Source organism: Cydia splendana, chromosome 17, assembly GCF_910591565.1.
Source record: "Cydia splendana chromosome 17, ilCydSple1.2, whole genome shotgun sequence".
NCBI lineage: Eukaryota > Metazoa > Arthropoda > Insecta > Lepidoptera > Tortricidae > Cydia > Cydia splendana.
The window spans coordinates 5,873,902-5,899,746 of NC_085976.1; the positions used below are offsets into that span (position 1 = coordinate 5,873,902).

At 37.8% G+C, this 25,845-nt stretch overlaps 2 protein-coding genes across 7 annotated transcripts in view; one reads left to right on the forward strand and one right to left on the reverse strand.

Moving 5' to 3' along the window:
• LOC134798651 (DENN domain-containing protein Crag) overlaps positions 1-22,824 on the forward strand; it is a 49,848-nt gene extending 27,024 nt beyond the window's left edge. For 3 of the 6 annotated variants that reach the window (XM_063771020.1, XM_063771015.1, XM_063771016.1), the window contains 14 exons: positions 1,386-1,489; positions 2,474-2,588; positions 3,042-3,153; positions 3,478-3,675; positions 7,419-7,505; positions 8,690-8,767; positions 10,132-10,355; positions 10,908-11,032; positions 11,226-11,405; positions 11,855-11,945; positions 12,216-12,389; positions 14,573-14,723; positions 15,772-15,888; positions 19,582-22,824. In XM_063771020.1, the coding sequence (XP_063627090.1) occupies positions 1,386-1,489; positions 2,474-2,588; positions 3,042-3,153; positions 3,478-3,675; positions 7,419-7,505; positions 8,690-8,767; positions 10,132-10,355; positions 10,908-11,032; positions 11,226-11,405; positions 11,855-11,945; positions 12,216-12,389; positions 14,573-14,723; positions 15,772-15,888; positions 19,582-19,771 (1,946 nt within the window). In that variant the 3' untranslated portion in view covers positions 19,772-22,824. The remainder of the gene's footprint in view (positions 1-1,385; positions 1,490-2,473; positions 2,589-3,041; positions 3,154-3,477; positions 3,676-7,418; positions 7,506-8,689; positions 8,768-10,131; positions 10,356-10,907; positions 11,033-11,225; positions 11,406-11,854; positions 11,946-12,215; positions 12,390-14,572; positions 14,724-15,771; positions 15,889-19,581) is intronic. The other 3 variants (XM_063771017.1, XM_063771018.1, XM_063771019.1) reach the window with 3 other exon arrangements.
• Positions 22,814-25,314, reverse strand: LOC134798652 (neugrin). The gene is made up of 3 exons (XM_063771021.1): positions 25,003-25,314; positions 24,174-24,392; positions 22,814-23,541 (listed from the first exon to the last, which is right to left on the reverse strand). The coding sequence occupies exons 1-3, from the start codon at positions 25,198-25,200 to the stop codon at positions 22,855-22,857; spliced, it is 1,104 nt and encodes a 367-aa protein (XP_063627091.1). The 5' UTR covers positions 25,201-25,314; the 3' UTR covers positions 22,814-22,854.
• Positions 25,315-25,845: the final 531 nt, after the last annotated feature.

The window sequence follows — 25,845 nt, forward strand, 5'->3', positions numbered from 1 at the left end:
AAACTTTGAAATGTGGGAGAATTTTAACCAACGGTGAAAATTATTTTAACGGCATTAATTTTAAGTTATTCATGTAGAAACATAGTAAAATAAAACAAATCTAATGTATTAAATTAAACTTTATTTATCTATACAAGACAAACGTTTAAAAAACGAATTCACAGTTACACATTAATTACCAAGCTTACGACGTGAAAAGTTTGGAAAACACTGCGACTGCTGACACTGAGCGAGAAGGAAATAACAATTAACACGCGTTCGACAAGGATGACGGTCAGGGCATGAAGTTATCTAGATCCGAATTGTCAAATGTCCACAGCGCTATCCTGTGTTGCCAGTAGTATAAACAGAATTACCCGAAAGTCTGAAATTTCTTTCGTGAATCGGAAGATTGGATCGGATTGCTAACGAGTAATTAAAAATGACGTGTTATTGTAAAATTTAAGCTAAAATACATATAAATTAAAATTATAAAGAAATATTTTAACTTATTAACCATAGGTATAATGTTGGGTACATGTAACATGTTATGTTGAAATAAAGTGGCAATGTTATTGTGACGTAATCGCGTGTCACTCTGGGAATGGAAGACCATGTTTTATTAGACCATGGTGTCACTCACGAATTCGAGCAAATCGTGCTATCTAGCGCAACTAGTTGCGACCAATGGCTCGCGGACATCACGCCTCTTCAACTCATCAACCAATCGCGTTGTGGCGTCAAGCTCGGTTTTCCTAGGATAGCGGTGCCGTCATATGGCGGCGGTCTCCATACAAAATAATACGGCTAAATATGGATGTCATAGTATTTTGTATGGAGACGGCCGCTATATTACGGCACCGCTATCCTAGGGAACCAGAGCTTTAGACTGCACAATTGGCTCGAATTCGTGTGCGTGACACTGATACCGCTGTACTGGCCCCATTCTTATTTCCCGAAATGCTCTAGTTTCCTAGGATAGCGGTGCCGTCATATAGCGGCCGTCTCCATACAAATACTACCACATCCATATTTAGCCGTATTATTTAGTATGGAGATGGCCGCTATTAGTATGACGGCACTGCTATGCTAGGAAAACCGATCTTAATCTTTAGATATATGTTTAATGGGTGACTGTTTTATCACTTGAATGTTGGTAGTTCCTGCCCCAGCTACCATTGATTTTACGAACAATAAGCATACGACCACTGCTACTTTAGTATGGTAGGTCTGTGAGTTCTGGCAAATTAACACTTCTGTGACTTATTTAATGCCATCAATTAATAACTCTATACAAAACAAATGATGTGGCGAGAGTGGGGTCGTGGTGTATTATGTCTTTGTATTTGCTGAGGTAGCTCTATTTACCGGTTTTGGGGAACTAATTTTTTATTTTCCTTTTCTAGGCTTACCTTCAAATCCAGACTTGTGTGAAGCGGCGCGACCGAGAAGTAATTCATTAGGAAATGATGACACAACGAATAGCGTTACGATAGCTGAAAAACGACAGGTAATATCACCATTCAGACCAGTACCAATCGCCAATGTGTCGCTTAACTTCAAACTCGGATAAATCCATTCGACTCTCTCAACAAATATCTATCCTATTACCTTTTCTTAATACCAAAATCGCATAATCTGTCAGATGGATTTATCCGAGTGTAGTGTAGTCACAGTTCATACACAGCTGCTGCTGCTATCAGATGATACACTGCTGTTTGATGCAGCTGATACTTGATACCTATCTCCCATATATGTATTTTACTACTAACAACAACGAACAAGAACATTAAGTTAACGATGCCATAAACCTTGACTTACTGTAATTTGCTATACAATGGTTAATGACCATTGCCATAACTTCCACTCGATTAAGCCTGTTAAAACCTTAGTATATAAGGCCAGCACTTTCTACCAATATATTCAGTATTTACTCCACTCTTGTGTTATCATTATAACCCCTGAACGCCGAACACTTCACGTGTTTGAAGTTAAGCGACACAAATATTGAGACGAATCAGTTCAGCAGTCTAGATACTACTAGTCAGTAGATACGTTGATTTACACTTATGTAAGTAGATCAGTTCCTGGTCTTAGGACTTTTCAGGTTACATTAAAAAAACAAACCGTAGTCTATAATAGTAAAATCCTAATCACAAGACTAGACACATGCTGTGTTCTAAAACTGGTAAATATATCATATGTATTACCAGTATTATATGTATTATATTATATGTCTTACCAGTTTCTTTTCGGTCTAAAGTCTTCGGTTTTCCCCCAACATTTGGAATGTTTCTAGAGAATAATTGGTTTAGAAGCTGCTTTACCTCTATCCTCTAGCCGCTCAGACGTCAAAACTTGCCAAGACCATATGCAATTTTTATTTGTCAAATTAAAGATTGAAATTAGAATGGAATAGGAGACTTTTTTATAGGTATCTAGAGGTTAGGATACCAGCGCTCTTTTTTTGTAAGTATTGGAACTTTTATTTCAGACAATACACGTGAGCCCGGACAGTCCGTCGGACCTTCGAATATTGACGCGGTCCGAGAGCTTCGCTGGGGACGCTCAAATTGTACAGAACTTGCAGAGGCTTTCGTTTTCTAGCAGTAAGTATTTGAAGTTACTACCGACATCTAGACTTCTTGGTATCTTAAATCGTTATAGTTTTGGTGTCAGCCCGCTAATCAAGAGTCGAATGCAAATTAAAAAAGTATAACTATAGAGTTAAAATTTCATGTTTGCATTTACGTGAACTAGGGTGTGCGTAGTTTTCGTGTGATGGGTCGTCCTAACACTACGCGACTATCGCAAGTTCGCGCGAATTTTTCTCTTGCGAACGCGCGATCAAACATATTAATAGGTGTCCTAATTGATATTCGCGGGACTCGCGCGAACTTGCGACAATCGCGTAGTCGCGTTGTTTTAGGACTACCACTGACGTCTCCTCTAGGGAAGGATTCATGCATGCTAACGTGAAACGTTAAAGTTCTGATAAAATTAAAGTAAATTAAAGTAAAATAAGTGAAAAGAGTTAAATTAGAATTTAATTTAATTTAAAGGTACATCGAATGTAAAGTCTCGGTGTTCGCGGACACTGAGTTTCCCCGAGGAACCTGAAAAAGAGGAGACGGCGGCCGAGCCGTCTGAGGAACCCGAAGGGTCTCCACTAAAGTAAGTATAATAGAGAGAAGGGAAGTACCTAATAAAGAATTTAGTGTCGTATAATTCAAATAATAAACGTATGGAACGAAGATAATTCAACTTTTCGGCAATGAATTAATATAGCATTGACGGACGTTACATACCGTTTAGAAACTTTTCTGTTACTATGAATTACATAGACAAATTATCGCGCAATTTTTGAAAATCAAAATTTGAACTGTGAATCTTAATGTTACTTGACGACCTCACTCTCGCTTCACTCGACCATTTCTTTCAGACTCTGCTGGCAATTACCTACTTTCCGGCCTTTGTAACAATATAGTACTATCGCAGATTATCCCCCCGCACGCCGGTGCTGGCCGACGACCCGCTGGGCGCGCTGCGCGGCGCCGCGCCGGAGTCCCCGCCCCCGCCGCCGCCGCCGCCGCCGCGCGGCGTCCCCGCCCCGCCGCGGCACGAGTACTCCGTGAGCCCCAAGCTGTTCCACCGCCGCAGCAACTCCTTCCAGGACGACGCGCCCACTGACCATGGGTACACAGCTTCCTGTACTAGTCTTTACTACTCATCGCACCTGGCTATTATACTTTCACAGAAGAATAAAACATTTCTCCCGAAAGCGAAGCGTTATTAATTGTAAAAAAGGTGTAGTCTAAGATAAAATCGTGTTTAGAGTTTGACATCTGAACTAAATAGTGCCGTACGGATCTACATTATGACGTCCTTCACATTGGATGCGAAACCGCCGGCCGCTCCGGTGTGCGAGCAGGACATCGCTGTACACGCGCATAACGCTGTCACGCTCATACACCGGATCGACGTGCGTATTCGCATCAGTGTGATAACCGCAAATACGGTAGCTCTGGTTGTCAAAAGTTGAAGTTTGGCAAATCAATTACCACAAAACATCCAGCGTCATCTATTTCATCTGTCAAACTCGCGAGACCGATTTTTTCTTAGAATTCACAACTCTTCTACAATAATAAAAATGCATTCCGGTACAGATTAAAATCCAAAATGTGATTCACGTATCTGTACTTTAAAGTATGTACAATTGTGGCCTATCCAGATGATCTATGATGTTGATCCTTTTATCGTCAGTCAAACTAACCGCCACTTTCTAACAACTTTATAAATGCGAAGTTGACACATGACACGATATAATCGCAGCCATCCTATCCCTTCGGGAGCATGAATTTCATCAATGACTAACGGTGATTGGGATTTTCATTTTCATTATTAATGTGATCAAGCACAATTAACCAATAGCCCGTTTAGTGCAAGCCTCTTCACCAGGATTTCACGAATCGATTAATGTTAATATATATATATATATATATATATATATATATATATATATATATATATATATATATATATGTGACGTTCCACGGGAAAAGGTACCTTATGAGGGTTTCTAGTTTCGGAGATATGAAATGTTTTGTAAAGAGGTGAAAAAATGCTCAATTTTTTTTTATTGTGAGATCTGAAACCTTAATGCGTAACGTTTGTTTACCTGTTTTTATTTTTGTTATAAGTTAGTTATAAGCCTAGTAATGTCGTCTCAGAGTTTAGTAGAAAAGGTACCTTATGGAAAAAAGATTGAAAATTCCCAAAAAAACTAGTCAATACGGGAAAAGAAGTTTGGTAGAGAACTGTATCAGCATTCGGCAAAACTAATTTGATAATTTCAGTTCTGGTTGGGGCGCCTCGCAAATATTATAACCGTACATAGACCGACATCACAAATCCAAGTAGCCTGCTATTATACCAAAGTTACTCTCGTCAAGTCTTTCTTAACTAGAATAATCTTCATTTGGTTTGGTCGCATGCAGTAAATCAGCCATTGGTTTGCTGAAAAATGCCAATATCCGACGCATTACCTTATGGAATATCTGAGGTCATTGAACCTCGATGCCGCTTATCTTCAATAGCAACCGAAATATATTATTGATAAGAAATAGACGATTTATACCATTACCAAAATATTATTAGTTTATCCTAACTGTTCCATCATCATCATGCCTCATCATGTAACTTAATCACAAGGTACCTTTTCATTACATACAAATTATTGGTCTTTTTTAAGATTATTATGAAGAAGAACTAATTAAATTTGGGGCAGTTTAATGTAAATTAATATTTTCTATTCATAAAAGATAAACTGTAATATGATTGATATTTTGTAGTGATGTATTATTAGACTTATTTCCATAAGGTACCTTTTCGTAAATGTATGGAGCAAATACTGTTATTGTTATGTAAGTTTAAAGTGGCATAAGGGGTTAAATATAGTATTTAGTTGGGGTTTTAGGATTTATTTCATTTGAATGACAGAATTTCTTTCATATGTGCTCAGAAAAATTGATTGTGTGTCACATTAAAAGTAAAAATATTCAATTTTGTGATTTTATATGAAAAAGTCAGAAAATACATTTTCACCTCTAAATCGGTATTGTTTTTTGCTTAAACTGTCTGTCAGTGTCGTTTTCTAATAGATAAAATTTAAATCTTGAGAGCTCATTGCAATCAATCGTGAAAATGAAATAAAACTTTATTTTCAAGAGATTGGTTAGTATACACATAAATCAGTCGATATCAAAAGTTTCTATTTGCATTACAGAACAAGTCGCAATATTTTTTTAATCTCAGATATATAAGGTATTATTATTTGTAGTCAACTATGTAACTTACTTCAGGAACATAGTTTTTTAGGCGGCTAAACTTAAAACTTCTCTATCGTAAAGTTGCTCATTTCACAACATTATTTTCAAAAAATCATATCTCTGTAACTACGCAACCTAGAAGGTTGATCTTTTGTGTTATCGATAGCTTATTTATTGTAGATTACTGGGGTATGCATAACTCCATACCCGCCATAAGGTACCTTTGACCGTGGGACGTCACATATATAGCTCTTAGCACTTATAGTTCGTTCGCGTTAAGAATGTAGTAAAAAAAATCCTTTCCACCGACCGGATACTGATAACCAATCAAATCGGTGCTAATTAAAGTGTATACCTTCATCATCAATCACTGTGAAATTGGCTTTATAATTAAACTACAAAACGTAGTTCAAGACCAAAAAAAGTAAGAAAATGTTGCCACTTTTACTAGCGCGTCTTGTATTTACTTATGTAAAGATAAGTAAATAATAGTACATTATTGTCGAGGCTCGGAAGTAGCTACTTGCAGGCTGAGGATTCGTTTTAAACGGACGACCTTGGGAGTCCGTTTAATTGAATCCGAAGCCAGCAAGTAGCCTTCCAGCCGAGTCATATATAGTGCTTTTCTCAAAAATGGTGCAAGAAATATAGATATCATAGAAATATTTTACAAAAGCAACTTTCTTAAGTATATATTTTCACAGAAAAAAGTAGAAACAATTGAAAATATTAGCTTTGCCGCCTTTTTATTTTTTTAACAAAAAAATAGAAGTGTATTTTTCTGCCGAAAATACGCCAACCTATTTGAGACAGCTAAATAGTCGCGGTACTAATCATCTGTTTGGCTGTTTAATGGGCCTGTGCCTTCATTTGATATGGCCATTTCAACTTTTAAAAAGTTTGGAACTCGACAAATAATGGAATTTGTATGCAACATTGCAGTCCCAAAATCGAGACTGCAATGTTTTTAACTTTTTAATTTTTGACTGACCATAAACTACGCGCTTCGCAACCTATTTTTTAAACGGCAAAGTCGACTTTGCCGTCCATTTTTGAGAAAAAGTACTTTTTTGACTCGTAGGAGTAAAATTACTAATAAATAAATTATCTTAGCGTGATTATTTATCAACAGGAATTTACTATTTTACAAACAAATAATTGCAGTGGCAACATTGTCTTACTTTTTTTGGTCTTGAAGTACGTTTTGCAGTTTAGGAACGATTTGATTGGCTACGGGCGTAGCTAAGCTGGCGGACAATGATGATTTTACTGTCTTAACGCAGACGAACTGTAATAGATATTACTTTCTAAAGAACTCTAAATTTTGCTTTAATAAATGTGACTTGAACGCGCAGGTCTGATGCGAACGCAGAAGAGCAAAATTTGCTGCTTCGATTTCATCTCTGGGTACTAGAAGCCTTGGTCAGATAGTACCTTCGCCCACACTGTTAACTGTCCATTCTTAAGCCTTTTGTAATAAGGTCCGCCGACGGACAGTTAAGAGTGTTGTTGTTTGTACTAAACGCGCAACCATTGCCACATCGCCCATCAGTAGCGCTAGTGCTGCCCCCCCTCCGAGCGCGATAACCTCGATAGTTTCCTGTTTGGCAGGAAACTACACAGGAGCGAGACAGTCCCCGCCGGCACCGTGTCCTCCAGCCTCGCCAGCCTTGGGAACACGCTCAAGATCAGCTTCGGGTAAGAACGTTATTTTACCCCCTTATTCATAAAACTTTACGGGCCTGATTTTGTTAAATTATGTTTTATCCCTTTCTTACGATTACATAAGTCAAAATGGCAGACAATGACAGAATAAATATACCACATTTTAAGCGTTCACCAATACTTTGAATGACCCACCAAATAGGTTATTTAAGTTAAAAATCAACTGGCCATTTAACATAATTAAATCTAAAAAATAAAGATGTAGAACCAAAAACTCTCCATTCATTCTTTCATAATAAGAACTGGGCACATAACCTTAAATGGTCATTGTAGGGAATGTTCATAGTTTTCTCGGCTATATAATATGGCAATTAGACACTAATTGTGTTTTAATCAATGATTTAATTCAGCGGTCGGCAACAAGCGGCCCGCGAGCCTCCCTGGCTATTTTGTATGTAATATGGACAAACGACAATGTCTGATAAAGTCATAAATATTAACAAAGTGCGGCCCGCTTTAACTTCGTTAACACATAGTAGTTAACGAAGGCCCTTGGCTGCTAAAAGGTTGCCGACCGCTGATTTAATTTGTTATTTTTTTGTTTTAACACTATTTTGCAAGCATGTTTGTTTATTATGTGTTTAGATGTGAATCTTTTATAGCAAAATCAAAAGCATATTTCCAATAACATCAAACCGTCACTATGCAATTTCAAATATGTATCGTTAAGTATTGTATTAAATACTTCTTTTACAGTACATATGGTGCTACTTTCCGGCACTATTGCGAGAATAAGCACATTCCGTGCCTATGTCGAAAATTTTAGGGGCTATATGTACTGTAAAACGTTGTACGATACACGTGCGAATAGGTAATTCACAACTCGTGTCGATTAAACGCTCCCTTCGGTGGTGTTTTAATTTATCACCACTCGTTTTCGAATCTCGAATTTCCTACTTTCCGCACTTGTATCGTTAATAACTATTTCGATTGTGTCATTGTTTAAATGGACTTCTTTTTCCACTCTAATGGAGATGGTAATGAAACTCGCATGCGAGTTCTCGCATCGTCTAAATGAGCCCTTATAAAAAATGATTTGACCTATGAAATAGTAACAATTTAATTTAAACATTGATATTAATTGGAAATATGTTTTTCTGCTTGATAAGCGTTTTGCTTTAGTTGAAGCACTGTTTGCTAGTTGTTTTGTTTCGTAGCCGCTATTCGCCCGGCCGGTTGTCTTTGCGCAAAGAGAACATGAACATCGGGAAGGCGATTGTTGAAAACTACTTCAGGTAAGGAGCTCATTGTTGATTTGGCTAATTAGTAAATCATGTTAATGTCACCGCAATGGTTCATAACATAACGGCCCGGCCACGACGCGACCGGTGACGGCGGCGGCGGCGGTGGCAACCATAGGTGACAACGAAAGGTCCGATCGCTGTGTCTCACTCCAACCTTGGTTGCCGCCGCCGCCGTCGCCAGTCGCGCAATGTCGTGGCCGAACCGTAATAACGATACGACACCTGTCTAAGTTAAGTACCTAAAGTCATACCACAGACTACATATTTACTTTATGGTCATACTCTTGGCATCGATTGAAATTACTTGAGATTAAATAACACGAATTTCGATCTTTATTAGATCTCCCAAATTGTGCAAGTCTTCGAGCAACACCGGCTTCCGACACAACGGAAGGGAGGGGCCCAAGCGATATCTCACCGTACAAATCTTTCTGCCATTTTTCGCGGGGGGAAAGGTGCACACAGTCGCACTTCTCACACACTTACATACAAAATCCAATCTGTAATGACGACACAAATACATAGAAAATGACACACGTCAAAGACAAATCTTGCAAACCTCGATCTCTTTTTGTATACGGACGAGTGACAAGTGTCACAACACGCACACTAACACATTTTCGTTGAAGTATGTTATTGTATTCTGAGAGATGAGAAGTCGGATTTGTCGCTCGACCGATCCGCAATTTGTACTGAGCGAGCAAAATCGATAAATCCAACAATTACATGAGACTAAAATATAATAATTGTGTTTGAATGTAATTAAACGTATGATATGTAAAAAAAATATTACATGTGAAATGTAACACTTTCTTTTTGTAAATTTGTTGTCCCCGACCTCTTTTTATAACAAAAAACCGAGCAAACAGGCATTTTTGTGCAGCAGTGTTCACGCGCGCGTCTGGACTCGGTCTAGTGAAAAATCCAAGTGCAACTAGTTTTATTACCCGCGCTAGATTAGATTGACGCGCTAATCTTGTACCTCGGCAGAGGGGAAATAGGGCGAATGCCGCCTCCCTTCCGTGTTGCTCGAAGGTGCAAGTAGATGTGGAATTATAGATGATCTTTATAATGCTTTCTATTGAAAAATAACGTCTTAATGATAACTGAAAATGCGTCGAAAGTATATATGTAAAGGAGTATTTTAAGCAATGAAATAGATGTATAACTTGGTTACTAGAATGAGTAAGCGGATTTTGAGGGTTTTTCATACTAATACTCGCAAAATAAAGGGAGAAGAGTTCGCGTTTTTTACAAATCAAAAATTTTCAATTTCTACAAATAAGCGTCACGTACAATCTGTATTTCTGCACATCATTTATCACAGTCTTAACTGACCGGTTTAACATTTTCAGTCCCACAAGCATAGCGGGCAAGAAATCCAACGAGCTCCTACAAAGCGGCCTCTCCAGCCTTAAGTCCGCCGCTACGAGTATGGCGAAGAAGTTCGACGAGATGAAAGAAGTCATATCCGCGAACTCGACGCCAGTGAAAGGGGCCATTGGAAACGCTACTAGTGCGCTAACGAGTTTCATGGAGGACGATTCTACAGATGGCTCGTCGGAGATTAATCCGGATGGTAATTTTATATTTTATCTAAAGTTAGGTGACATGAAAATAGGCACTTTATATGTATAGGTATTTTAATTACACCAAATTTTAACCGAAGTAGTTGTAAAGTTTTGACAAACTGATTTTCAGATGTTTTAAAATTGCTAAACTGTATGGGGTTTATTTGGTACTCAAAATAAATTTAAAAGTTGAAAAATTACCGCCTTGGGTGAGACTTGAACTCACGGCCTCTGGATAGAAGTCAAGTCTAACCCAAGGCAATCATTTTTCCACTTTTAAATTTATTCTAAACTTAACAGCATCGTTCGCAAACGTTTCTGCTTGTTAAAAATTAATTTGGTTCTCAAAATATTTAGAAAAAAGTAGCTAGGTGTGATTTTTTAGTTCTAGATGGCTTCATAAGTTGCTACATTGATAACTACTATCTACATTGACACTTAGCTGGTAGCACAAAACGCAGAATAATTTAAAGTTATTTAATGATAGTTGAATGGATCACATGAAAAAAACAACTATTAGTCTTGTGTTTTTCTTTTTTAATATTTCAATTCCCTTACAGAATGGACAGGCGGTATGCATTTCAGGAGAGCGTCGAGCGACGCGGAACTAGCGTGCGCTATGGAGCGCGGCTCTTTAGCCACCCTGCTGTCGCATTTACCGGACAACCTGTATCCACAACAAGCAGTAAGCCGTTTTATTAGTCTCCCTTTCTCATTTGGCCTCTGCGAGGCATTTTCACATACAAAAAACCTGACCCCTTGCACAAAAACGTAAATAATTGTGTGGTTACAGCTACCTGTATATACCGGGTAGTGTATATTTACACACACACTAACACATTAACACATGAATAATATTAATACTTAACTGTTCGCAGGAAAACACAAACTCATCGCCCACAGTAACAGCCCTCATGTGCTCGTGCTCACAATGCCACCAATGCTACGCGTTGCTATACGACGAGGACATCATGGCGGGCTGGGCGGCCGACGACTCCAACCTCAACACGCGCTGCACCGCCTGCGGCCGCCACACCGTGCCGCTGCTGTCCGTGCAGGTACCACACGAGCGTAGACACGAAGTATGGGCCGGGACGGGCCAGATACTTTTAAAAACATGTTCTATTTATTTTTTCCATATTTTAACGTTTTGTATATATGTGGTGGTCTAAACTCGTATCAAACAGACGAAAGGTAATAGAAAAATCAATTCACCATCCCATCAAAACTACTTAGGTTGGTATTCCACCTGTCCAATTTCTTGGTCCAATGTGCATTGCGTCTCACTCACTCACTAAGCAAAATGTGAGATGTAAATAAACATTGGACAAAGAAATTAGACAGGTGGAATAGGTACCATACTTATTCACATTCATGTATGACTTACTTGTGTCAGCCAAGAAAGTGGTTTACCACTTTTCGACTCTATTAATCAGATGATAGAGTCGAAAAGTGGTAAACCACTGTCTTGGCTGGCTATACCAATTTTATTTATATTTCTTTGCAGATAATGCGCGAGGGTCAGACGCAAACGGAAACTGTCAGCGTGCCTTATTTAAATCCATTGGTGCTAAGGAAAGAATTCGAATCTATATTAGGTAAGTGCAAGTAATTAAATGTAGGCGTAATTAGCCTCATGCATGACTTTATTTTTATTTTTTTTTAATCAATATTATCGTTTGAACACCGGAAAAAAAAAACATCTATATTAATAAACCCGAGGGGGGGTACGGTAGACCCGAATGAAATTATGCTCAAACGAAAGAGGGTAAAAAAGGGCAGTTTTGAATCGACAACATATATCCGCAAAATTCGTATTGTCGCCTATTTATCATTTAAAAGTGAAAAAATTTCGACAATTTAAACAGGTAGAGAAGGCGACTCGTGTCTTCTGGAGAAGGAGTTCGTGGAGTCGCACCCGATCGTGTACTGGAACCTGGTGTGGTACCTGGAGCGTGCCAACATCGAGAGCCATCTACCGGACCTGCTGTGTGCCAACTACCCGGCCATGTACCAGGGCGATATTCCTGACGAGAGCAGCGGTGAGTGGAGCCTTGATCAAAGTGTATATGAGTCGCTTAACTTCAAACTCGGGTAAATCTGTCAGATTATGCGATTTTGGTATTAAGAAAAGGTAATAGGGTAGATATTTGTTGAGAGGGTCAAATGGATTTACCCGAGTTTGAAGTTAAGCGACACATAAAGCAATTCTATGCATTGGATGGTCTTTCACCTTATGGCTTAGTTGGAAACTGATACTACCTAGACCTAGATATTGTTATGTCGCGCCAAAATATAGGGGTTCCTGTATTATCTATAGTTCACCCACATTCTCTATACACATGTACTGGAACCTAAGTGTCAGTAATGTGGTACCTTGTGCGCCAACATCGTGAGCCGGACCAGCTGTGCGCCAACTACCCTGCCATGTAGCAGGGAATGTTCCTGAGGAAACAACGAGAAGTGGGGCGTTGTGAGGCCGTGTGATCGAAGTGAATTCAGCGATTGTGTGCGTTGGAAGCTTTGCCACCATATGACCTTAGATTTTATACTTACTGAAACAATTCATAGTCCAATAAACTTGTTTCTTTTAATAGGTAGTGCGGTAGAAGGTACGGTCAGCCGGTGTCACTATTTCAATCCTTTACGTTCGAACCATGGTCATCAGACTTTTAATGTAGACGGCTATAGTGTGCCATAAAATAGTAGAAATTAAATAAAATGGAATTAAAAAATTTCCATACCAAATTGTTGCCATGTTTAAGCATTTTACGTCAAAAATGTGACAGTTACGTAGCTAATGGCGCCCTCATTTATTTTCTACAATTTCTTGTCGGACTACATAATAGTTATCATAATCAACGTGACTTGGACCTTCTCAACAGCTGGTTCCAAAGCAATTTGTTAACCATAAACATCACTAAAACTAACTACATCATATTCGCTCCCAAAAACAAAAAACTGCCAAATGTCGAATCTCTAGCACTCAATAACCAACCCATTAAAAGAGTCGATCAGGAAAAGTATCTCGGCCTCATACTTGACAAAAAATTAACTTGGCGTCCGCATATAGATAAAATAAAAAATAAAATAACTTCCCTTACCGGATCTCTGCGTAGTATTGTGCGATGTCTTCCTAAAAAAGTGCGTTACACAATTTATAACAGTCTTGTCAAGCCGCATCTCGAATACCTTATTGAAATATGGGGCACAACTACCGCAAGTAATTTGAAAATGTTACAAACAGCCCAAAATAAGCTAGTTAAAGTTCTATTTGGGTATGATTTCCGTACGCCAACAATTACATTATACAAAGACACAAATATTCTTAATATTAAACAAACTTACCACTATCAGACTTGTATACTTATACGAAAAATACTACGAAAAGACTTGCATACTCAACTGTCCTTCAGGAAAAAGAGGGCTATACAAAAAATGAAATTAAGAAACGCCGATAATCTCATACTTCGCGCTCCCCGAACAAATTATGGTAAAAAATGCATATATTATGAAGGTGCAAACCTGTACAATAAACTTCCAGACGCTATTAAAAATGCAAAATCAAATTCAACATTTAAAAGATTACTTAAAAAACACATAGTCTAAAGTCTAACTTAAATTCATCACAGTCATGAAATTCGAATACTAATATTTATGGTACTATTTATACTATAAAAAAACAACGTTAAATATCAGTCTAACACAAACACATAAAAAAAAAATCATTTAAATAAACAAATAAAAAGTAAAAAAAGTAAAAAAAAAAAAAAAGAAACAAAAAAAAAACAAATTGAAGTCCCTACCCTAACGGTCGGACTACGCATCTGTTCTGCAAGTCGCTTCCGAACGATTTATATCTGTGTTCTTGTTATCTATTGCGCACAGTGCGCTCGCCCGGGCCTGCATGACGCGCCCGCAAGGCAAAAACATTGTAAACGAGTTGCTATGCTATGTTTTCATTCCTACCTGCTCACATGCAATTTTATTAATGCACTCGCTAGTTAACTTTAAATTAAATTTGTCACTGCGCTCACTAGTATAAGTCTATACTTAAGTTTATATTTATAAGTGCATGTTTCTCATTTAAGTGAATGACTGTTATTCTTTTTGAGAAATAAAATATCTTTAAACCGAATTATGTTGCGTTTTGAAGATATCTGCAATAGACGCATTTACCCCAGTTGAGTTTACCGCTAAAGCTAATATTATGTTTGTCATACAGGGTGTCAAGTAGTATGCAGCTGGGACTTGGTGCGGCTGCACGGCGAGGCGGGCACGGCGCTGTACCGCGCGTGGCGCCTGAAGCGCGCGCAGCAGCAGCGCTCGCGCGCGCTGCAGGCGTTGCTGCTCACCGACACCGCGCAGGCCAACGCGTGAGTACAGGGTGTCAAGTAGTATGAGACTTAGGACCAGTTGCACCAACCACATTTGACTGACTGATCAACGTCAGCCGGCGCGCCCCGGCGCTTTACTATGAAACTTTCCATACATAAAAATTTAGCGAACTCTTTGACGATACGAACAGTTTGGTGCAACCGACCCTTAGTGCGACTGCACGATGACATGTAAATAACTGCTGAAGTTTTTCTATTTAATAAATCTGATAGAACTATAATGCGTTAAAAAAATATATGGTTGTCTGTAAAGCCGGTGTACGGACGATAATTTTGCGTGAGAAAACGTGCATAAGAAAACATTACCATTAGTACCATTACATTACGTAACGTTACCATGGAGATCCGTCCACAACGTTACTATGGAGATCAGTCCACAACGTGACACTTTTTCCTGCACGCTACCGGTGTTCATCGATTTATAAGACGTTATCACGTCAAAATCTTCTCCTTTTCCCTAATAAGAACACGATACCGAATATGCCCTGTAATATAACGGATCCCCACCATTTTTGTTACACCTTGTATTGGTTTTGAATCTACGCCGATAGTAACATTATCTTAACAAGATCAGCGCGCCGATAGTATTCTGCTGACCGGCACATGTGTCTTCCTCTTTTTGACGACGGTTATTTTTAAATACATCCCGACGTCTTAGAACGATGAAAGTTTTATTTGACGGCCTCCTAGCCTAGTTATTAACCTTTTGACGGCCACAGACGGCTGTGGCCGTCATCGGAAAGACTTGCCATGGACGCCAACGACGGCTACAGCTGACAGCTTCGCCAATGCAATTGGAACTTACGCGAGACTCTGTAAGGTTCAATTTCGCTTAGTTAAATAATCGCGATCGCCTGGCGTCCGGGGCACGTCATATTCCTTCGCCGTCTGGCGCTCAAAAGGTTAATAATTATATAGGATTACAGTTTACATAGTTTTATTTCATGACATGAGTAACTATCGCGGTAACCGAAGACAATAATTATAAATACAATATATCAAGCTAAACAGAATTGTGTTTGAACAGAGTGGTGCTGGCGGTCCTGGACGGGTTGCTGAGCAACGACTTGGTCGACGCGCTGCGGCGGCTCGCAGCCTGGCGGGAGAACACAGCTGGCAACAAGCGATACCATTCATTTTTCAGGTAATTGAGAACAGACTGATGTAAAATAAATTGGTTGTAGGTAATACGAGTATTTCCGGATTCTCTAGCTAATATTAGGCTGTTAGCAACTTTATGTAGGCTATACGAGTAGACTACCTTCTCAAGCTCGGAGTAAATATCTATGGAGCCGCCATTAACAGGCGTTCCCCTCTGAAAAAGTCCGCGGCCGCCGGTCAAGGAGGTTATATAAAACTAGTTGCCACACGTCATACGCCATTCAGCAAACGTCAGTCTATGCGGAATGATAGGAGCCGAAAATGCAGAATTGCAGCGTTTTCTCGTGCAAAATGATATCGGAAACGTCTAGTCTACAAAAAGAACACGTTTCTTATCATATGTAAGTACTACTACATCTAAATATTATCAAATAGTGCATTAACTTTGCAAATAACTAAAAAACATTGTCAATCTGACAGTGATACGGTATTAGATCTAATTTAGGGTAATTCTAAAGAAGACCTTCTAAATATTAATTAGGTACGAGTAGAATTTCTAATAGGGAATATTATGCGAAACTCTGCGTAGGGGGTGCGACTACCACAATCCATCACAATCTGGGGGTCCGCCGCGGAACAAGAAAATTTAAATTTCGTTATCTAACCTCTCTATCACTATTGCATATTTGAGCGATAAAGAGAAAAGAGAAAATTTACTAGCTAACTTAGTGCTACACTCTGGCGGCAGAACATTGCAGTAATACGCCCTATTTGCGTTGCTTTTTATTATATAATTTATGTAACACATTATTTTTATATAACACCTTAGTTTCATATCAACCTAATCTATTTAATCAAATAAATAGATCTATAAGAATAAAGAAAAGGGGGACGGGGGATCAAAAAGTAGTCGAAAACATCTCGCGTGATTTGTGCACAACCCCTATATAGCGTAAAATTACCGATAGACTATTTTTTGAAAATTAATTTTTCCTTTAGTTTCTACATATAGCCGGTCAAGCAGATCTTGTCAGTAGAAAAAGGCGGCAAATTTGAAAATGTAGGCGGGAAGGGATATCGTCTCTTAGAAAATTTAAATTTCGCGCCTTTTTTACTGACAAGATTTGCTTGACCAGCGGGCTCAGCACGGTTCTATTTTTATCGACTATCACTATGCGCGTCCCTTTCGCACTTACATACTTGTTAGAACGTGACAGGCATGGTGACAAGGGATAAAAACGCGACCGTGCTAAGCCGCCAGCTATATATTTTTATTTAACATGTCAAATATTTTATTAATTTAAGGTATTTACGGCTGTCACTTTCCATAAATAGGCACTTTTAATTTATTACTCTGGTATCCGTACCAATATTAGTGATGGGACACCATAAAAACCAATATCGGTAAAATCGGTATAAACATAATGAATAATATACAGATGGTCAAGCAAATCTTGTCAGTAGCAAAAGGTGGCAAATTTAAAAATAAAGTAGGCGCGAAGGGTGATCGTTCCATAGAAAATTTGAATTTCGCACCTTTTTCTACAAGATTTGCTTGACCAACTTTATTATTATTTTATTATTACTTAGCAAGAGGGGAGTGGACGGGGTCTGAAATAAACAAACATTAGGAGAATCAATATTTCCATCTTTTTTTACGCCGCAGACCCAGGGTCGGAAACCATTTTATTTTTCAAACCGGTTTCATTCATTCACCAGGGAACGAAAAGGATATCGTTTGTGTTTAAGGTTACTGATTAAATAACTGTTCTATTGAGATACTGATTTATGCCAAATTCGTTCGCCTTCCGATTTTGTGGAACGAAATTAACCGGTTAAATTGAAAATATCGAAGCGAGATAGAATGCTAAGTATTGCTATCACTTTCACGTATGACAATGAGTTTAACCGAGTCTCTGAAAGCCAAGAGTAACCGGTATTATATCGTTCCATGCGAACCGGTTAGGTGAGAGAACGTAATTTCTTAATTCGGTTTCGATCAATTTAACTGGTTTCCACCAAGATATCTCTTGACATAAGAATAAGAATCTTTTATTTGCGATAAACATTACCAGGTAACGCCGCCATTTCATGATCAGGCTAGCGAGTACCAGCCATATCGTTAAAACCTCATCGTTTGACGATATGCCTGCCGACGTTTAAGCACATAAGTAGAGTGAGATGTTCCTAGGCAGATCATTAAACGCCGCTTCATCGATCTGCCTAGCGAACACCAGCCATATCGTACAAAACTCAAGGAGTGATATTCCTAGGCAGATGATGATCTGCCTAGTGACCACCAGCCATATCGTGCTAACTTCAAGGTGTGATATTCCTAAGCAGATCATGAAACGCCGGCATGTCATGATCTGACTAGTGACCACCAGCCATACCGTGCAAACCTCAACATTTAGGCATATCGAATAAGTAGGATGTCCTAAATTTTAGCAAATAATAACCATTGAAATGGCTTGACAGCCTACTTATAGTACGTAGCGTATGATTTTAATACCTACCTAGTACCTACGCATGGTGCTCCAAATGCCACATAGAATGCAGCACTAGCAGTGGCAAAAAATGCAAAAGGCAGATTATTAAATGGCGGCGTTTCATGATATGCCTAGGAATATCTCGATATGCCCGATTTTACGATCTACCGCCGATATATGTACTAATTATCCCCTACTCAATATCCCTTAAATGACATCCTATGGCCGCGTTCCATCTCTGTCATCAGATCTGCATGCTCGATAGTATATTGCATTGCTTTCAGAAGTAAACCAACATGTAAAATATTAACTAATTAACTGATAATAAAAAATCATTCTATATCAGCTTCCAAGATTTGCCCTAAACAAATTGACAAACTATTAGAAATAACATCTAAACAATACAAAAATTGAAAGTTAGTAAAATGCTGGTACAAAGACATATTGTATTATTATTATAATTGATATAATCAGAAATTAAAATTCATTGTCACTAAAATATCGACAATATTATCGGCGCATCCCTCGCACTATCTAGGTTTACTTAGAACTGACGTCATATCGTTCACGGACAGGGTTGTCTGTGTTTGTTCTTGTACTTGTGTGAATATAGTTTTTGCTAGTGTTTGATAATTTTGTCGTGTGCGTGTGTAGCGACGCATGCTAAAAATGCATTAGTGTTAACATTATTTGTGTGCGTTACCTCGTCCCCCGCGCCAAAAACGACAGAATTTTTCAGATAGAAATTAGTGCGCGTCTCCACTCCATAGATATTTACTCCGAGTTCTCAAGATACCTTCTTCAGTCGCTGCAACTATCATCTGCAAAGATGCTGTGGCCAATGATGATGATGAGCAACTTTATAGTGTATAGTGGATTCTTTAATATACAGGTAGAGATAATGCGGTGAGATAAATCCTGTTAGTTAGTTCTGAATATCGGCACTACTTTGCAAAATACTCGTATCTTATTCTGTCAATCAAAAGAATAATGAGGTATCTATGTGCGGGATGCATACAGAGTTACTGCCTTTCAACTTTGAATAGCAGTGTCAGATACGAGATTTATTCAAAGTAGTGCCGATATAGTACATTTTGCTTGGAAAAATCAAAATACCGCCTTGGAGGGTCTGCCACCTTGCGACCTAATTTGGTAACTTTATCTTGATATTGTCACTCACGCCAATATGCAGGCGCTTCAATAAAGTTCTAACGTTATAACCGTTAATGCATCTTAACCTTCCACAGAGACATACTGTTCCTCGCGATGGCAGCGCTCGGCGAGAACAACATCGACCTGATCGCGTTCCAGCGCGAATATTCGCGCGCGATCACCCAGCTCGGCGGCTCGCTGCGTCCACACGACTACCCGCCCACGCCTACCGCCGTCTGCTGCCGACATTACTTCCGGCGCCTGCGGCTCGCGCAGGAGGACTGACCGAGGGCGCTGCGCGGCCGAGCCGAGCGAGGACTCTTATAAACATGAGTCTGCTCACAACAGTCTAAGATTCATTGATTGTATTATACTGTCTGCAAAACAAACTGATGACCGCGGTCCTATAACATCCCATTCACACTGGCATGGTCATAGCAAGAATGAATGAGGCAGTAATGTGACTATATAGATGTGTAAAGTCAAATTCGTTTTTAGAATTTGACAGCTAATAATATAGATGGCGCTGTACGGGTCCATGAGTAAGCCTGATTGTCAAAAGTTGACGGTTAACAATTCAGTTACCACAAAACCTATGTAAACCTACGTAGGCGAGGGCCTTACAGCGCCATCTTCGGCTGTCATATTCAAGGACACGATTTGATCAAAATCAATGAATCTTTGCATCAGTCAACGTTAAAAATATGCATACACTCGCCTTAAAATAAATATAAAAGTGTAATCATATTCTTGGCCGTACGAAAGCTCCTCATGTACGTTGACATCGAATAAAAGAGGTTGGTAAAAACACGACATCCGTCCTTTTCTCGCTATTTTATTTGCTTAAGGATGTTTTTGTGTGAAAGTGTGTCGTGTACTTTAATATTAAACTACTTTACAGATGTAGTGCATAATTGTTTTTCATCGTATTTTCCTGGAAACGTTTATTTGTCATGCTACTTCAGTCAACCTCTGTACTTTTTGTACAGAGACTGACTGAAATAGCAAGACACGTTCTTACGTTTCCGTGAAAATACGATGGAAAATAATTATGCATCTACATGTGACGTGTCAAGAAGAAAATGGCAATGTGTTCCGAGTATGGCGAAAGAATAGACAATAAGTTCTGCTTGTATGCACCTAAATGTATGAGGCATGACGATGATTGATTGTAAAATGTTCAGAATATTAGTTAAAGTTAATACGGCGACATTATGCACATAACATAAATAACCCGGCTAGATATACAGAGAGATAGATATACCTACCTATACGCTTCTATGCAACGCAGTTAGAAACCAAGAGAATTGCTGGCATCTTGAATAAAATGAGTATAAACACAATTCCTATATCATTAATGAGAATATTCGATTAAAATACATGTCAGCTATCTTCACCTTGAGTTTTAAAAATAAATGTGGCTTAGTTACCGTGAGAGAGGTTTCAAACCAATTTGAAATTACTAAATTAATATCCTTTCTAAGAGTCGGACGACGCTAAGTATTCATGGCAATTGCTACGCCAAGTGCTCCATACTTGGCGTAGCAATTGCCATGAATACTTAGCGCTTATAGGGATATGTATTTGTATATGCATTTTTACTGCCAAGTTTGTGCAAAGTTAACGTGGTCAGATATACCTTACTGTAGCTGGGTAAAAAAATCAAAATCACATCACGACCGCATGTCGTCTAAAAACGACCTTTCGGGTTGCATATCTGATAGTGTTAGAAATGTGGGTGCTACGGACAAGGTGATTCGGATAGCCATACTGAAATAAAATTGTACATATTTCAATTGTATATATTGATAAATCTTCGCATTTCGCATCTTGATCGCAGACGACTGTATCACAGTCAAACTGAAGCGGATCAGTCAATATTTAATGATATCTGACAAAATTACTTAATGATAGAAGTATTGTTTCTGGAGAGGAACTCTCTTGATTTTGTGTCCGCTTTTTATATATGTATTGTTCAAGTAGATATATTGCTTCTGAGTGATTTCACTAAACAGTTAAATTCGTAAACGAATGGTACGTATTATTCTATGTATTTTAGTCGCATTATTTGTCACAAACTAGAAAGTTTTGGATGTTATCTTTAACCTTGTGGGCACTGTCGTTTTGTATGCATTGTTTTAAATCATGCATAGTGAATTAGAACTAGAGAATCTATAGTAACAATATTAACTTTGTAGGTTAAGAGGGTTATTATATTGGGTCCTTTTTCGCCTTAGTCGTAGTATAGTATGACCTGATAGAACTTGGAAGTTCTTAAACTATTTCTGCACGATTTGTATTTTTTTACAAATAATGCGACTGCCAAAATTCCAAAGTATTCATGAAGGTGTCAATATAGCTATATTAATCTTTATTACTTTAAAGACACTGCTTTTGACAGTAATGTATAATAAAATGAAATATCTATGTGTTAAACAAATATGTAAATGCATACCGTAGGCCTATAAGAATCCTTTGGCCTACTATAAATTCGATATCTGATGTGATGTAAGTGATAATGTTATTATTAACAACTCTTTTAACCATTTGTACTGTACTCAATACTCAACTAATACATGAAGAGTTAACCATTTTCCAGGCCGCACCAATCTACAAGGTTTTCCCGAAAAATCCAAATATATTCCAATTAATCCAGCTTTGATGATTCATTTGAAGACAAGTAAAATTTCCCGAAAGTGCAATCTAATTTGAATCTTAAATCGGAATGCTAAAGTTGAAATTCTAGTGGCGCGTATGTGGTCGATAAATCGTACTATGCCTGGAAAAGGGTTAATACATACACAATATTTTTACGGATATAATCCAGTGTTTAAAGGTTTTTTTTGACAGATTTTATTCTTAATTTAGGAACATTTTAATCATAACATGAGACTTGTTTTGATGTTGTAGATTTTAAAGGCAATTTTATGGCAATATTATAGTTTGTAACATAACAGTTAAGTATGTTGCCAAGCGTGGAAATGGATGTATATTTTGGCATTTGTGGAAAACTGTATATTCAATGGTTTTAGCTTATATTTATTTGCCTCGAGTGATCATTATGAGCCATATTTTATGTTCCAATCAATGTTGTACAATCATATAGTCATTCAGATATATTTATACATTTAAATATGCTGTAATAACATTTAGTCTGATCAAAGGTTTTGTTATAATTAAGATCTTGTAGAAGTGTGTAAAAGACATGCAATTTATATCAATACACTATGTTAGTTGCAACATAAAAGTATTGGTGAAAAAGTAGTTATTTTATTTTGATTGAGGAGTATAATGAAAACATATAATTTTTATATAAAAATATATAAATAAGGCTTCAAGAGCATTGTTTTATTTTATATTTCAGAATATCAATTAGACATGCCTAGGACCCTGTACAGGAATTTCCCATCATCATCATAATAACAATCATCCACTTTATAAGTAGCACCTTTTTTGTAAGCCTTCTTAGGAATCCTAATTCTTTCTGGATATTCCATAACAGATGTTTTTTCTTCACTTTGTTCATTAAATACTGATACTTCTTTCGGTTTTTCTTCTGCTAAATCAATTTCTTTACTTAATTCTGTAGCAGATACTTCAGTTTGAGTGGAATTGACTGCACTAAGCATTATTTGATCTGGGAGATCAATGGCTTTGCCACTGTCTAATCTTTTTTTAATTTTGGTTGTCATTTCTTCTAATGTTACCCTTTGGTTACCTTTTACTACTTTGTATTTACCGTTAGTGTTATTGGATGCATGTACGGCAACTTCATTAGAATCACTTTCTTCAATATTATTAGTATTTGCTTTTTCCGCACATCTCTGCACTATCTTTTCGAATTCGCCCATTTTTTCGACAATTACATCCGGTTTCACTGATTTAGCATTAAGTGGAGGTATAGTTCTTTCGGAGAATTTGAGAAAGTGTTGGCGTAAATCTTGTGGGATGTCTAAAGTGTTTTCTTTAAGTTCCCGCCAGTTTCTCATAGCAGATTCGTCATGACGAGCTATGCGTGCTTCAGTTGCTGGTTTCCAAGGGTATTTCAGTAATTTCTAAAACAAAATTGTATTAATTGAAAAACAAGAATACAGTTTGAAATCATTGTTTGAAGATTGATTGCCATTGCTGGGCATTTTTGTTTTATATTTTTCCATAAAATAATACAATAAATTATTTATTTTTTCACTTATAACTTATAATCTGCTACTACTTAACTACTACAATCAAAACATGTTGTCTCTTAGGAAAAAGGACCTCAATATTGCCAAAACACTTAGCTGGACCAAGCTATCTCTGTGTGGCATTTGGTAAAACAAAGTGTGGAAATTCTATTGTAGACAATAAAAATATGATTTTTATAATGAGAATGACACGCCCACACTTTGTTTTCTCAAAGTAGGTGCAGAGTTAGCTTGGTTACTCTAATAAATTTTTGAACTCTGTCTCACACATTGCCAGCTATAGACACTACATAAAATAGATTTATCATATAAAACTATTCTGCCTTGCTAAGCCAAATAGCGCTATCTCAAAAGAAAATTCATTGCTAACTTATACTTTATAACTTTATATTATAGTTTCTATATATTATAATTTCATTTTCAAAATCATTTGTTTTTGTGATAAGGCTACTCTGCTTAGGAGGGCAGTATAATTATCATAATTATAATCAGGTTAAACAGACCTTAACAACAGTGGCAGTGACAGGAAAGCTCTCTGCAATGCGCTCCGGTGTCCATTCATCAGGCTGCTCGTTTACTAAATGCCGAATTTGCTCCTTTTCACTCCAAGTCAACAAATTAGGCATGTTTTCCTTGAAATACTTCTCTTTGACGATCCTGTGCCGTAAGTCATGCTTGCCCGCCAAGCTCTCAGTTAGATGTGCATTGTAAGTTTCATCCATCTGTGTAGGAAGAAGAAAAAAAAATTAAAGTAATATTAATCCATATTTTAAGTTTGCAATTAAACTAAAAGTATCTTAAATTGAGGATATTAAGATTAAAAAACCGGGCAAGTGCGAGTCGGACTCGCGCACGAAGGGTTCTGTACCATAATGCAACAAAAAACGGCAAAAAAATTACGGTCACCCATCCAAGTACTGACCCCGCCCGACGTTGCTTAACTTAGGTCAAAAATCACGTTTGTTGTATGGGAGCCCCACTTAAATCTTTATTTTATTCTGTTTTTAGTATTTGTTGTTATAGCGGCAACAGAAATACATCATCTGTGAAAATTTCAACTGTCTAGCTATCACGGTTCGTGAGATACAGCCTGGTGACAGACGGACGGACAGCGGAGTCTTAGTAATAGGGTCCCGTTTTACCCTTTGGGTACGGAACCCTAAAAAGACATCAAAACGACATAACCTAAAAACGAATGAACACAAGATTAATTTAGGTAAATAGTACAAAGCGTTTCAATGTTTAAGTCATAAATTAAATCAAAATGCAAACTGCATTTAAGCTCCAAGTGTGGCAAAAAAATGTTATGAGATGTTCATAATAAATACGTACATTATAGAATTCACTTTCAGATTGATCGAGAAATTCTTCCGGGTTTCCTGTGATAGGGACTCCTTCCTCACGGAGCGCTGTTACTCGTCTATCTAATCCAGGATTTGGGCCAGGAACTTCTAGCCTTCTATTCCGTAATGTTCTTACAATAATTTTATCACATGCACAGTACACTCGTCGTAGGTTTATAGCAAACATTTTGGCATTAAATCACTGTAACTTATGCACTAGTTATAGTATGTAGTTATTGTTGCATGTACTTTATTAATTCACAGAATTAAAAGTTGTTAAAAGCTAAAGAACTCACAAATTAACTGATATGACCTGACCATAGAAGGTAGGATCCTAATAAAGCATGATATTGACATGGGATTGACCATGGATTGACAGTTGACGTTAAGTGATTTTTTTTTTTAATTTTATGGCCTAGATACAAAATATTTAAGCCAAGACATTCAATAGGGGATATTACTGCAATGTTCTGCCGTCAGAGTGCAGCACTACCGACTCAGTAAATTCATAGACTAACTTATACATACTGTGCCTTAAACTGTTTTTTGACAAGTTTTCACAGACAATAAAATACGACATTGATGCATCAAGGCGGTTTGTTAACAAGGGCCTACCGGTAAACGCGAAAATCGAAATTTAGTTATCTGCCTCTTTATCGCTCGAATATGCAAGAGTGATAGAGAGATTAGATAACGAAATTTCGATTTTCTTGTTTCGCGGTAGGCCATGCGTCAATGTGGTTTGTTTACTGTATGTGCCACAAAGGTGCCACCTACGCAGAGCTTTGCCTAATATTCCCTATTGTGGCAACATAATAGGGAATATTACGCA

Excerpts from the sequence above, each read along its gene's own strand:
- LOC134798652 (XM_063771021.1), bottom strand. The coding sequence starts at position 25,200 with ATGTTTGCTATAAACCTACGACGAGTGTACTGTGCATGTGATAAAATT. Across the intron at positions 24,393-25,002 it reads CTGAAAGTGAATTCTATAAT|ATGGATGAAACTTACAATGC; the intron begins GTACGTATTTAT and ends CTTCCTACACAG. Across the intron at positions 23,542-24,173 it reads TCACTGCCACTGTTGTTAAG|AAATTACTGAAATACCCTTG; the intron begins GTCTGTTTAACC and ends ATTTTGTTTTAG.